The 14,642-nt window shown below is 55.9% G+C and overlaps 1 protein-coding gene and 1 long non-coding RNA gene across 4 annotated transcripts in view; one reads left to right on the top strand and one right to left on the bottom strand.

Moving 5' to 3' along the window:
* Positions 1-529: 529 nt before the first annotated feature.
* On the bottom strand, positions 530-1,846 carry LOC140642641 (uncharacterized). The gene is made up of 2 exons (XR_012039061.1): positions 1,792-1,846; positions 530-1,533 (listed from the first exon to the last, which is right to left on the bottom strand). It is a non-coding gene; the product is annotated as an uncharacterized lncRNA (long non-coding RNA).
* A 42-nt stretch (positions 1,847-1,888) lies between these two features.
* TBC1D22A (TBC1 domain family member 22A) overlaps positions 1,889-14,642 on the top strand; it is a 334,941-nt gene continuing 322,187 nt past the window's right edge. For all 3 annotated transcript variants that reach the window (XM_072843502.1, XM_072843501.1, XM_072843500.1), the window contains exon 1: positions 1,889-2,111. In XM_072843502.1, coding sequence (XP_072699603.1) covers positions 2,050-2,111 — 62 coding nt within the window. In that variant the 5' untranslated portion in view covers positions 1,889-2,049. The remainder of the gene's footprint in view (positions 2,112-14,642) is intronic.

Raw genomic sequence — 14,642 nt, 5'->3', positions numbered from 1 at the left:
CGTATTTTATACACTTGGACTTTTACCAGATGCTCTTTCTTCCACACCGTATCTCTACCACACCCTTTGGCCAAAACCCATTTCTGGAGATTATCTTGGCCTTGTGTTTTGATCATGTTGCTCATGATGCTGCCCTATTATTCCTGTGACTTTGCCCTGGCTGGTCCTCCCATTCCCTCATCTGGAGGCTAATCTGTCCTCTAACCTCATGCATGGGTGAGGCCTTAAAGCTGTGACCTCAACCCAATTCATCCTAAACCCATCATAAACATAGGCTACCAGCAGGCTGACCCCTTGCTCTCCTGTTTCTGTCATTGGCACTACCAACCCTTCGCTCAGCGGGTCCTGAAGCCTTCGTCAATCTTGGTGTCATCTTGCTCCTTCCCCTAGGAGATGAGGCAGGGAAGCATCCTCAAGCTCTAGGGACAACTGATCTAAGCTGCTATAATCGCATCTAGCCAATCAGTACTACTGTCCATTTTCGCTCCGTCAACTGTGCTTCCATCTTCATCCTGCTGTCATCTGATTCTTTTTTTTTTTTAATTTAATTTTATTTATTTATGATAGTCGGAGAGAGAGAGAGAGAGGCAGAGACACAGGCAGAGGGAGAAGCAGGCTCCATGCACCAGGAGCCCGACGTGGGATTCGATCCCGGGTCTCCAGGATCGCGCCCTGGGCCAAAGGCAGGCGCCAAACCGCTGCGCCACCCAGGGATCCCCATCTCACTGATTCTTGCAATGAGCCTGAAGAGCTGCCGAGAACCCCTAAGATCCCCGGTGATGTCTGCCGGGGATCCCGGATGCTGTGAGGCACCAGTCTGAGGCCTCGGGGCTATACCTGGGGAAGAGACCCCTAGGGCCTCCCTGGGCTCCCCTAGGAGACAATCCCAGGAGGCTGCCTGAGGCTGTGTAGGGAAGGAGTCCCCAAGGATCCACCGAAACTTTATCAGCACATCTCTGGAGGTTCCCTGAGCTCATGTAAGGACAGGATCCGGGACAGTTCATCAGGCTGTGCAGCAAAGGAGCCCTGAAACCCTCCTGAGGCCGTGTCACCTGCGGGTCACCGAGGATCCACGGAGAAGATTCCTGGGGTTTCTATGGTGACACGAGGGGATCCCTGGAGAGTCCCCGTTGGCTTCCCTCCAACAAACATTTACAGAGGCGGAAGACCTAGGGCTGAGCCAGCAGCGTCTCCCAAGCCGCGTGCGGGGTCAGATACAACCCAAACAGGCCAAGGCTCAGGGGGAGCACAAGCAGCTGTGGAAAGGGCGCGAGCTCAGGTCCGGGAGGGGCGGCCCGTGCTGGGCGCGGCTGCACACGCAGCCCCTCGAGCGGCCAGGGCTGCAGCGAGGCCATCGGCAGGTGGGCGGCAGGTGAGAACTGGCCCAGGCGTGTCTCGGGCTCCCAAGGTCACAGCGCACCGCAGGCCTGTCGCCCGCAGAGGTGCCAGCCCCGACGTCCCGGCCCCGGCTCTGCGGCCGACACCGAGGGCAAGCCACCCACGTAACTCGCATGTTCCGGGCGCTACGTTAAACTGGAAAAAAAAAAAAAAAAAAAAGGAAACAAAAAAGAAGAAACGTGAAGATAAGTTCAGCGGCGTATTTTTCTGAGCCCGACACACCCCGTTATTTCACCACGTCCCCCGCACAGGCTAATTCCGTCCTCCCCGCCGCCCCCGCCCCCCCGCGGGGTCCCCCCGCCCGCCGCCGGGCCGGGCAGCAGAGCACAGAGCCGGCCTCGGGGCCCGGTGAGCCGCCCTGACACGGGTCCCCGCCCCGCAGGCCGCAGCCACCTCACTTCCTCCTCGCCGTCGTCGCGCCTTAATGCCGTCAGCGCCCGCGCCGTGCGTCAGGCGAGCGCCTGGGCGCAGGCGGGACTTCCGGGCGCGGCAGCACAACTTCCGGAGGGAGGCGGAAGAGCCTCTCGGCTCCAGGCTCCGGCGTCCCGGGACGGCGGACGGGCCCCCGCCGGGGTACAGGAAGGGGCCGCCGAGGCCGACCGTTCGCTCTCGGGGTGTCGGGACCGCGGGTCTGAGGGATGAGGAGGGGCCATGGCCAGCGACGGGGCCAGAAAGCAGTTCTGGAAGCGCAGCAACAGCAAAGTCCCGGGCAGGTGGGTGTGACGGGGAGGCCGGGTCGGGGTCAGGGGTCGGAGGTCAAATGGGCGCGTAGGCCCGCCGGGCAGTGGGGTGGAGTTGGGGGCCTGGGGCAGGGCGACCTGCGCTGTGGGGGCGCCGCTGGCGACCTGAGGGGCGTGGGGGGACCTGGGGGGGTGTCAAGCGCTGGGTCTGCGAGGTGACCGTGGCCGCAGGGAGCATGGGGGGGGGAGGGGAGGGGGGAGGGGAGGGGAGGGAGAGGGAAGGAGGGAGAAGGGGGAGGGGAGGGAGGGGAGGAGGGGGAGGGGCAGTCAATTGGCCTCCTGCTCTGTCCTGCCCACCTAGGGCTACTTTTGCCTTTTTTGAGAATTTGTTCAAGCCGATTCCTGACTCCCTGTGAATCTCTTCGTATCCCACTTTTCTGGCCTCAAAACCAGCTCCTTCCTCCAGGCAGCAGCGGGAGGCAAACTAAGAAAAAAACAAATTAAACAAGAAATGAAGTGCTTGCAACGACAGCTCCGGGGTCCTGGTTGGCGTGTCCCTGAGCCCTGGCCGGGGCCTCGGGAATGTGAAGACAGTAGTGGACCGTGCCTAGGAGATCAACTGCTGGTGGAAGCAGATTAGAGAGAAACCAGTGTCAGGATTTCTTTCTTTCTTTTTTTAAAGATTTTATTTATTTATTCATGAGAGACACACACACAGAGGCAGAGACACAGGCAGAGGGAGAAGCAGGCTCTATGCAGGGAGCCCGACGCGGGACTCAATCCTGGGACCCCGGGGTCACAGCCTGAGCCACCCAGGTGTCCCAGATTTCAAGATTTTACAACGCGGACTATTCTGTTTGGAAGCTGATGTCTGACATGCTGATAATTAGGAATTGTGGTATTAAAACCACTCCACGTGGAATCATATCCAAGCACAGCTTATTTGTAAGTGCTGCATAATTAACACCGTCAGTTGAGTGAAAGAATGGCAAACTTTGGAATTCACTGTGTTCGGCCAGAAAGGTTTAATTTTCAGAGTGGTTCCTCACCGCTCAGACATGGTGACTTGGGACAGGATCACCAGAGGCAGCCAGAGGTCCCGTTTTACTCCACAGCATCGTGTGTGACTGAAGAATAAGAGAGCTTTCATCGCAACCAAAGTCAGGGTCCAAGGTGATGTGAGGATTCCAGAATGGTAGGGAATAGGGGGTCCCAGTGGTTGCAGATGCAGATGCCCCAGAACGTAGACTCCAGGGAAAACTAACCACATGGCAGTGGAGCTTTTGTGTGTTGTTTTTAGGTCCTGGTTCTTGCTCAGTCTAAATAAACCCCAACTCTTAAGCACCAGCTGAGCTGTAAGAATAGTGGAGCTGCGGTATGTAATTACGATGGCGAATAAACATTTGGACTGAGGACTGTATCTGTTGGTAATTTGTCCTTGTATTGGGTTCAGTAGCGTCCCCCCCCCCACTCCCCTTCCACCCCCGCACCTGATTCATTTTGTAACCTGTGGATGTGACCTTATTGGGAAATAGCATCTTTGCATATGTAATCAAGTTAGAATGAGGTTATACTGGAAAGTCATACCTAGGCTCATAGAATGAGCCTTAGTCCAGTGATTGGTATCTTTAGAAGGACAGGGAGATTTGGACACAGGCACAGAGAAGATGGTAGGTGAAGACGGAGACAGAGGTTGTGGCCATGTGTGTGCAAGCCCAGGAATGCCAAGGATTCCAGGCAATCAGTAGAAGCTAGAAGAGGAAGGAGGGATCCTGTGAAGGCCCTGCCAACACTGTGATTTTGGACTTCCGAGCCTGAAGAGCTGCGAGAGGATCAATTTCTCTTGTGTTAACGACAGCCCTGGGACGCTACTGTGGTCCTCAGCTTTCCTCTGTGAGGTTCTGTGTCACCAAAGACAGACCTTTGTGGCCCTCTGATTTCAACGCTGCGCGTGTCTTAGGCATTTTTGAGAGCAGCTCCCTTGTCGGAGTTATGGAGTTGGAGTGGAGTCTTGGAGAACTGCCGGAGGCTGTCATTGCAGAGGGCGGGGCACAGAGGTGAGGGCAGGCCCATTAGAAAGGCCTGCCCAGCCCCCTGTGCCCCTCACCTGCCACGGCCTTGCTCTGGCGATGCTTCTGTTTCGGGCACCAGGAGTTGGCGGAGGTATGCCCTTTTGCCAGTGAGTAGCTCACTGTCATATGTGATCACCTGCCACGTGCTTAGTCCTTACCTGCGCGAGCACTGTGCTGTCAGAGGTCGTGGCCGGATTCCTGCATCTCTGCCAGCCCTTTCAGTGGTTCCCAGGATTGTCTGACTCCTTGAGCGTGGACATTAGCTTAGGGAAATGCAGAGGAGGAAGGATGGATTTAACCACAGACTACTGAACTGTTAAGAGGTTATTATTATTTTTTAAACTTTATTTATTCATGAGAGACAGAGAGAGAGAGACGCAGAGACACAGGCAGAGGGAGAAGCAGGCTCCATGCAGGGAGCCAGACGTGGGACTCGATCCTGGATCTCCAGGATCACGCCCTGGGCTGAAGGCAGCTCTAAACCGCTGAGACCCCCGGGCTACCCTAAGGGGTTATTTATATAGCACAGTCTTTCACAATTTTGATAATCATTCTGTCATTGCCCATCAGTAAGACAGTTATAGCTGGTACTCAGGGAGAGTATTTGCCATCATTGATTGGTATCTCCCAAACTTTCTGTTGGCCAGGCACAATTCTTGGTCCCTACAGTGCTGCATCTCGCTAGTGTTTTAGCGTCACAAAGCAATGTGCTGTCTGAGGTCGGCTGTGGTGAAGGCCTTGCTTGTTTCGCCTGAAATGCCCTGTGGAGAAGCACAGTAAGGCACTGCCCAATTCTTGAGCCACATCTCCCATCCCCCCTTGCTTTGAACTTTGCCCTCAGCGGTGCCGACGGGCTTGCAGGTTCCTTGATGTCCATGCTGCGTGATGTCTCTGTCTGCTTCATGCTCTCAGAGCTGACCACAATGTTCTTAGCCTCCCTTTCCCCCCCCTTTGCTTGGCTTATTTTTTGATTTTCAGAGTTCACCTACTCGTAAAGCCTTGCTTGCAGTTTGGATAGAGTACCATTTTATGCATCAAACTCAGCATTGCTGCTACGTGCTCGTTTTCTCCTCCAGACTGTGAGCTCTGCGAGGGTCGGGAGCCTGTCTTCCTCCTCGTTGCATTGCTAGTGCTGATAAATGGTGATTTATTTAGACTACCTTCCAGATTAGCCCAGAGGGAGTAAGTGATTTGGCCAGGGTCTCACCCTACATGAGAGGCAGTCTTGCCAGTGGACCCCCTGACCTCCGCACACCCTGGTCCTTGGGTTGTCTATTTGGCCAGTGCTTTCTTAGAAATTCCTCTTCTGAGTGAGGCAGGATGTGTGATATGTTAGAAGGACGTCTGACTTGGTTCTGTGGTGTTTCAGCCTTTTTTTTCCTATTAATCTCTGTGTGACTTTCACCAGGTCGTGTCACCCTTGGGGCCATCGGTTTCTGCAAGTATAACCTGTGAAGCTGGATTAGACCTAAGTGGCTGGGACCTGCAGGCACATATTTGTTTAGTCAAGTCTGATTCTTTTTATTTTATTTTATTTTATTTTTTATTTTTATTTTTATTTTTATTTTTTTTTTCAAGTCTGATTCTTTTTGATGAGCATGAGAGAAGGCCTCTTGGACCAGCTTTGAGAATTTGAAAACTTAATTCACTCAGTAGATATTCGTTTAACCAGCACTCTGTGCCAATCACAGTTCCAGGGGCTAGAGATACACCAGTGAACAAAACACGTCGGAACCAGTGCTATCACAGAGCTTACAGTGGAGCAGGAAGGGCAGAGAATAAAGACCACAGCTAAGTTAAGAGTGTTACCCGTGAGAAGGTGGCAACTGGAATCCTGTTATCAAAATATAAAGCAGAGAATTGGGGTAGACAGTTTGGAGGCACATGGAGTGGAGAGGGTTTCCTGGTGATAAGGTGGCCAGAGCAGCCCTCACAGAGGAGGTAACATTTGAGCAAGATTTGCAGGGGGTGAGCAAACAGGCCCCTTGGGTGGCTGGGAAGACAGTGGTCCAGGCAGAGGGCCAGTGAGCGCAAAGGCCCTGGTCGGGAGGGACGCCAGCGTGCTTGGGCAGAGCAGGAACCCTCGATGATAGTGGCCGAGGGAGGAGGGGGAGAGTCCCAGGCACAAGGTCTGGAAGGCGGTGGAGGCTGGCCTCGTGGTCACAGTGTAAAGATGTGGGCGTTCAGTTTCTTACTGTGACGGGGGAACGCTTTGGAGGGTCTTGGCACAGGGGTGGCTTGAGCCGCCCCTGGCGTGGCAGGATCACCTTGGGCTCTGGGTGGATGGTAGGTTGGGGGCTGCGAGTGCAGGGACAGAAGCAGGGAGAGCAGTTAGGCTGTGGCGAACATCCAGGTGAGAGATGATGGTAAGAGTCAAGAGAATGGATGGTGGGAATCATGAAAGGTTCGGTCTGACTCTCTGGGGCCGGTTCTTTCTCAGGCCATTGACTCGCTTGGCTCCTGAGGGCAGCTGCTTTCTGCAGTTGTGGGGGCACTCTTGCCACACTTAACTGTAGGTGACAAGATGAAGTCTAGCACGCAGGCACAGGCAGCCTTTCAGTGTGGGTCCAGTGCTTGCTCTTGTAGCATGACTCTGCCAACAGGAGGGTATGCAGGTGACTGGGGCCTGGGAAGGGTGACACCATGAGTGGGATGGCGGCAAGAAGGGCCCAGATTGAAGATGGCGAGGCTGTGGGTGCTCGGGGTAGAGCTGGAGCAGAAGATAGCTCACGGGGTTGTGACTGACAGCTTTCAGCTTCCAGCTGTCACAGCCCGAGGAGTCTCTGAGCCAGTGAGATGTCAGTTCCGTGGTCATCTTAACAGGCTGCCATCACTCATCAGCTGTGGGGAGGGATTGTTGGGACAGTTTATTCGTTCAGAACGTACTTCGTACTTCATGTGCCAGGTGCTGTGCTGCGTGCTGACCCAGGAGATGTGGCTTTCAGGCCACTGGGGTGAGGGAGATACTGTCTGTGTCAAGGGCCACCATCCAGGGCTGTTGGCAGAAGCACAGGACCCTGCATCACTGGAAGGCCGTGCCCTTCTAGAAGAGGTCATGGAGATGGAGGGGGAGCCAGTCCTCTGAGATGCAGAGATGCGGGGATGCGGGGATGTGGGGTGGGCAGCAGAGTGTGCCTGGTAGGGGAGGCGTGGTGCAGGGACACCCATCCTGAGGAGGATACCAGGAGGGGAGCCGTGTGGGAGGAGGGGTGGGAAGCATGCAGGGATTGGAAGTCCATGGAAGAACTGTGAGAAAGCACCGAAGGGTGTGCTGCAGTCCTGTTCATCCTCCTTGAGGAGAGGGTGAGGACGAGAGAGTGCGTGAGCACAGGTTCTCTCCTCGGGCTGCAGGCAGGGCAGGCAACATTCATGGATGGGCTTGCTGTCGGGGGTTGAGGTGATCACCAGGGTCCTGGCCAGAGGATGGGGTGTGGTTGGCAGAATAATGACCCTCAAAGATGTCCACGTCCTTACCCCTGGAACCTGGGAGCAGGTGTCATGGCACAGGAGAGTGAGGGGCGCCGATGGAATGAAGGATGCAAATCCGCTGACCCTGAGATGGTGCCTTGTCCTGGATGACCTGGTGGGTCCACTGGAATGAAGTGAGTACTTAAGAGTGGTCAGAGTCCACTGGAGACAATCTCTGGTCTGCCGTCGCGGGCTCTGAGAATGGAGGAAGGGGCCGCCAGCCGGAGGGTGTGGTGGCCTCTAGAAGCTGGAGTGGACTTCTGCTGACAGCCAGTAGGAACCTCAGTCCTACAACCATGAGGAACTGAATTCTGCCAACAACTCAAATGAGCAGGAAGTAGTCTCTCCTCAGAGCAACCAGAAATGAATATAGGCCAACACCTAGACTTTAGCCCCGTGAGATCCGCCTCGGACTTTTGACCTCCAGACTTTAAGATTAACGAACGTGTATGTTTTGAGCCACTGTTTGTGGCAGTTTGTTACAGCAGCTACAGAAAAAAACCCTAAGGGGAAAGAGGAAGGCCGGTCGGAGAAATGTGCTGGAAGGATGTTGGCTGGGAAAAGGGTCGTGGGTGGCCCTCCACACCTGCCCCTGCAGAGTCCTGCCCTTGGACGTGGACAGGGTACCTGCATCCATCTTCCTGGGTGGGCTGGCCCCTCACCAGCAACCTCTGCAAAGTGCATTGAATCCCGAAGGACAGGAACAAAGCCAGGAGGACTCTTCCTGCATCTCTGCATCTTGTGCCCTGTTGGGTCCAAGAACCAGGGGAGGCCCTGCCTCTTTTCTCAGAAGCTCTGAGCTGCTGCCCTGACTGGCTCCCTGTTGTGTCTTTAGAAACCTGTTTGTTTCCTTGCTGGTGTTTTTGAAGTGGCTGTTTGGACTGAGTGCCTGTTTACTCTTTTTTCGTGCAAGGAGCCCGGGAGTCTGGTCTGGTGGTGACTTTGTGTCCTGTGGTCTCCATCCGTGAGTGGAGATGGTCTTATTGTGTTGGTCCCTTGGAAGCATCGGTGGGTGGGTTTTGCTCTGTACATTGTTGCTTTTGCTTGTTTGTTCCTTGGTCGTTCTGTTTCATGTTATTAAATGCCTTTTAGTTTGGGAACATTTTGAAAAATAAACTTAATGCTAATCATGTTTTTCCTCTCTTCCGTATGTGTCTAATGTCGTAAGTCTAGATCCTTGGGTTAATTTTAAGTGAGGGTAGAAGTGATTAAAAAAAATAAATGCCTGACGATTGTGATTAAAACAAATTCTTTTTTGAAAATGAGAGCGGGAGGAAATATTCTGTTTCCCGAGTGCTGAAGGCATGATCGGAGGTCATGGGTGGGAATATGCCGTGAGAGCCCACATCTGCTTTTCTGCTCCCCAGCCTTTAGCGTGGAGGAGCTCTGCTCGCATGTAGCGTGGAGGACAGCGGCACTGTGACCCTGGGCACGGACACACCTGCCCCTCCCTGTCCTCTCCAGCAGCTCTGTCTTAACCCTGCTTCTCTGCTTCCTCATGCCTCAGACACGCAACATGGCGTCTGGCCTGCAGGCCCTTTAGGGTGCAGCCTGGCCTCGCACATGGGATCCTGCAGACAGGCGGGCGTGGGGGTGCCCCTGGGCCCGACCCTGGGGGCACGGACATTGCCGAGCGCCACTGTGGATGAAGGTCCCAGGGCAGGGTTTTGTGCTACACCCTTGGACGAGGTAGCGTGGCCCTTGTGACCCTGCAGGATAGCAGCTGCTCCTCTCATGCCGGCTCCTGACACACGGCATGCCATCGCCCTCCCAGCAGCCAGGGGTTTACAGCTGGGGAAGTTGGGCTCCCGTCTAGGTTGCAGAGCTGGTCCCCCGGGAACTGGCTCCCACTGCTGCCCCCTGGGTTCCGCCCTTGCCTGGCTCCCTGGGCCTGGGGGTCTGGGACCTGGTTCCCAGGAACTCGGGTTGGCACAGTGCAGGGGTTCTTCAGGAGGAGAGGAGCAGCTTCTTTTAGCTTCACCCCGATGTTCCCTCTGTGGACCAGAGGCAGAGGGGTCGGGAGGCCCAGAGGGAACAGGGCAGCCTGAGTTCTTCCCATTTATGGGGCCGTGGGCTGGGGGGACTTTCATTCTGAATGTCCCCAGTCTTTCTGTTTCCCCATTCTGAAATGCTGTTTCCTCTTCTCGGGGTTAATGTGGAAATTCCAGCCCGGGTGCTGAGGGTCACCGGGGTACCCGTAGCTGTCAGAGTGCAGCCGGTTAGAGCCGCGTGGGCAGCCTGTCTGCAGTGGTGTGAGATCAGGGTTGCAGATGTCGCTGCTGCGGCTTGCACAGCCAGCCGGGGAGCTTGCATGCCGGGCACTGTGGCAGCCCTGCCCGCACGCCTCTCTCTCCACGCGGTTAGGGTAGCGCTGCCGAGCTCGTGTCTGCCCCAGGCCCTTGGCTCCTAGACGAGCCAGCCAGCTTTGAGGCCAGGCACGCCAGTTCAGGGCAGAGCCGTGTGTGTTTCTGGGCTCCCGACAGCGTTAGCTCTCTTCCCCGGGGGCCCCTTCTGGGTGTCCTTGCCTGTCCTGGGGTCTGTCCTCCGAGGGTCTGGAGTTTGCTGGCACCGCGGAGGCGCCGTCCTGTCCCTGGTGGGGCCCCCTGCCCTGGCTGGCGTGCCTGTCACCTGCCGTCTCCCTTCCCACCCAGCCTGCGCCCCTGAGCTTGGCCAGGCTGCTGGTGGCCAGCCCCCCTTGATCCAGTTCTCAAACATGCTGCGTGGCAGCTCTCCACTTGTTCCCGCATATGCCTTGCTCCGGTTTTGAAAGGACCCTTCTTTGAGTCAACATCTGCTAAACTCAAAAACAGAATAAGGCTGCTGGCTCCAAGGCCTGTGCCCAGAGACAAACAGCATTTAACCCTGTCTTCTGGATGGGCTCCTGATCCGTGGCAGGAAGCCCTCAGCAGGGCGACAGGGATTGTCCCAGGGCCTTAGGTGTGCCCTGTGTGGAGCGACAGGGCAGAGGACAGGGTCTCCCAAAGGGGATGGGTCCCTCGGCGCCACCGTGGGCACCTGAGGTGGGGCAGCCCGTTCCCAGGTGCGGATGCACCTACTTCTCTCATTTTCCCTTGAGGCTGTCTACAGGTGCTGAGGCCAGCCAGTTGGTGGGACTCTGCATTGTGCTGTCAGAGTGGGGATCTAGAAGGGGCATCTGGCCATGCGTCTTTCAGAAATTAGGCTGCAGGAGGGAAGTGGGGGATGTTAGGTTTGATCCGGCTGGTAGTGAAATGAAATAGAGAGGCCAGGCAAAGGTGGGTCGAGGCAGGCTTTTATTGGAAGCGCTCTCGGGCAAGGTTCCACAGCCCCACAAGGGAGTGAAGCTGGGCAAGTCTCGGCCGGGGAAGTGGTGCCCAGGGGAGTACATGTGAGTTTTTAAGGGGGTGGGGTAAGGGGTTGTGTCTGTACTGGGGTGATAGGTATTAGGGCATATTACTGGTGGAGTCGGTATGGGGCAAGAACTGCTTATGGCCTTATATGGGGTTTGGGTAAGGGGCGGTTCAGGTTTCCTGCATAGGTCCTGTCTTCCCCAATGACATGTCCTTGGGCGATCTGCTGGTGGCGGGAAAGTTCGAGGTGAGGGTGACAAGATGGAGGGTCCGCGCCACTTTGTTGGTGCCTCCCGATCCCCCTTGATCTCCCCGGCCCAACATTCTGATCCTTTTGTTGTTATAGGGCGTCCGTTCAGATCTGGCTACTTCCTGCTGAGTAAGGGGTGTTGTGGGGTCCCTCGGAAGTGAGCAAGCGGGAGTAGGGGTGTAGGAGGAGTTGGTTGACAGATACTAGAGACATTCTGCAAACTCATTCTTGGATGAATTGAAGAGCGCAAGGGGCCACCATTAATAGTATGCCGATGATTAGGAGTGGACCTAGAAGGGGGAGGAGCCGTGTGGCCAGTGGGGGCTGCCACCATCAGGGTGTCGTTGGGCTGCTGGCGTGGTATTGGGCCTCCAGAGACTCACGAAGTTTGGCGAGGGTGTGGAGATTGGGCTCCAGTGCACCTGTTTCACTGACGTAGTAACAGCATCCTTCGCTGAGAAACGTGCAGGCTCCGCCCTTGTCTGCGGTGAGGAGGCCAGAGGCGCGTGGGTTCTGGAGGGCCGGCCGGGCCACTGAGGTTACCTGGCGTTGCAGGGAGGCCTCGATGGCCACTTGAAGCCTTTCAGGTCCCTGGTGGAATCTACAGAGTAGATTAAGGCCCCGTCCCCAATCCCGTGGCCACCAGGGTGGAGGCCAGGGAGACCCCGATAACTAGTGGGAGAAAGACCGACCACTTGTTTCTGCTTTTCTGGGGGGCTGGCGAGGAGGGCTACTTCTGCCTGACTATAGATCATTAATCGTGGAGCCAGGGAGACCGGCAGACAGATGAGGGAGACAGAGGTACTGAGAGATTTAGAAATGGTGCCGTTGCACCAAAAGAAACCACCGATAGGGGCGTGATGAGAGGTAACACTTGACAAGGTGATGTTGCAGAGGGGGAAGAGTTAGGGGTGGAATAGCAGAAAGGGAATTGGCGGTTGAGGGGGTCGGTGAGTAAGGGAATGTTACAGGGAGAGGGAGAAGGTCCCGGAGGTGTGGGTGTGGGGTTGATGCAGTTAAATCGTTTGGGGAGGAGAACGGCCACCCTAAGGGGGGCCTTGCCCAAGGCTGCACAGATAAAGCAGTGGGACAAATTAATAGGTTTAAGATCCTGTCGGTGAGTTTCTGAAATTGGAAATTGGGGTCGAGAAGGAAAGAAGGTTTGATCTTTTAACTGGATTTTTACTGGGGGGTGGTGAGTGGGCACAATTAGTTTAGAGGTGTCCCAGACTTGGGGAGATAAGTAAAGGGAGATGGGGTGGTGGGGAGGATCAGGGGAAATTAAGGGTAAGATGAGGTGAGCAGAGACTGTGGGTGAGGGAGAAAGACGGATGGTGGCCTTGAGTTTGTGTAGGATATCCCCGCCGAGGAGAGGAGCTGGGCGGGAAGGAATGATAAGGAAGGAGTGTGAAAAGGGGAACCCATCCAGGCTGCGAGAGAGGAGCGGGGTGGTCCGTGGAATAGAGGAGGTGCCATCACTTCCCTCCACTGCTACCGGAGAGGGGAAACTGGCCTCTGAGTAGGAAGGCCGAACAGAGTAGGTCGCCCCTGTGTCCAACAGGAAGGATATGGACTTACCCGCTACCAGGGTCTGGGCTCGGGGGTGGGGGGGCTCCGAGTCTGGGCCCCGTCAGTCATTGTCCAATCCGAGTAGTTGGAAGGCTGGGTTTCCTCCATGTGGAGACACCGAGGATCCTCGGAGGCTGGGGCAGGCGGATTTCCAGTGGCCCCTCATTCGACATAGAGGGCATGGCTGCGTTGGCTCCTTGGGATTGGGACATTGACGGGCCCAGCGTCCCTCGGTTCTGCATCTGAAGCAAGCCCCAGGCGGGTGTGGTTGGTTCCCCCTGTCTGTGGGCTCCCGGAGCCCGCCGACCGCAGGGCTGCCACCAAGGCTGGGGTCTGAAGTTGTACCTTCAGCTAGAGCCCGGCCTGCCTCTTAAATTCAGCCGCTTCCTCTCAGGTGTTAAAGATGGTAAATGCCATTTTCACCAGGTTGGGAATGGGAATTTGAGGACCCTCCCCGCCTTTCTTTAATTTTTTACGGATACTGGGGGAGGACTGAGAGATAAAATGGGTCGAGTAGCCCAGGCTGGGGAGGCAGGGTCCAGGCGGGTGTACTGGGTTAAAGCTTCAGTGAGCCTATTAAAGAAAACTGCAGGGTTTTCATCCAGGTTCTGAACGACTTCTCGGAGTTTGTCATAATTGACGGCCTTGTTGGAGGCCCCCCACGTGCCAGCGATGAGACAGTGGACGTGCGGTCGTGGCGGTGCTGGCAGCCCTCCTGGCCAGCCTGATAGTCCCGTCCGGGACCCACGGCGGGAACTGCCCAAGCACCGACCGGCAGAGCGGCATCCGTTGAGTGGACCTGGCCAGTGTGTTCTCGGGCAGCAGCCTGGATGCGGCCCCTCTCTGCTGTGTAAGGGTGGCGGTCTGGACAACATGCAAATCATGCCAAATCAGGTCATATGCCTGGACCAAATATTGAAATTCCTTGACACAGTTGTCTGGGCTGGGTGAATAGGAGCCCAGTCGTTTCTCGATTTGGGAAAGATCTTGGAGTGAAGATGGGACATGAACGCGTATAACGCCCTCTGCACCCACCACCTCTCGTAAGGGACAGAGTAGGTCAGGGGAGGAAGAGACCCTGTGAGACCTTGTGTGGGTAGAGATCGGACGAGAGGCAAGAGGTGAAGGTGGTCAGGGATAGGTAAGGGTGTTTGGGATGCAGAGGGAGACGGAGGGGGGCAGGAGATTTGGGTAGGGAGAAGGAGGGCTAGGGGTTCCCCTGACTGGGGGACAAGTGAGACCCTCAGGAGGTTCTGAGAGGGGGGAAGGAGGATAGGAATCAGAGGCTTTTGTTTTTGGGACAAAAGGGGGTGGTGCCTGTGCCAGAAGGACTTGAGCCGTGGAACACTGGGAACAGAGGGAGGGACGAGAGCGGAGGTTCCAAAAAGCCTGAATGTAAGGGACCTCAGACCGTTTACCCTGGCGTTGACAGAGGTAGTTCAGGTCCGCAAGGATCTGGTAGTGAAGAGTCCCCTTGGGGCCATTGGGACTGGTTGTCTCGGTGGTATTGAGGCCAGGCCACTGTACAATAATGGATAAGACAGCGTTTTCTGAGATCCTGTGAGAACCCCAGAGTTTCGAAGTTGGCCAGTAGACAACCCAAGGGAGTTTTGGGGTCAAATTTGGATTGGGCAGTTCCCACGATTCCCGCTGGGTAACCCAGAGACTGAAAACAGGTGTCCCCGTTTGCAGCTCAGGGTCACGGACAGAAACAGAGGTCACTGTGAGGATGAGGACGTCTCCTGTTCCCAGGGACCAATAGAGAGCCACCCGGTGGCTCAGTGGAGTTGTCCTGGTGCGACCGCGGCTTCAGGCAGGACTACCTGGACAGGGGCACGGAATCGGGGGAACTTACCTGGCCTCTCAAGGCATTGGG

Source organism: Canis lupus, chromosome 11 (assembly GCF_048164855.1).
Source record: "Canis lupus baileyi chromosome 11, mCanLup2.hap1, whole genome shotgun sequence".
NCBI lineage: Eukaryota > Metazoa > Chordata > Mammalia > Carnivora > Canidae > Canis > Canis lupus.
The sequence above is the reverse complement of the archived record's forward strand: the minus strand, read 5'-3'. Positions and strand labels throughout refer to the sequence as shown.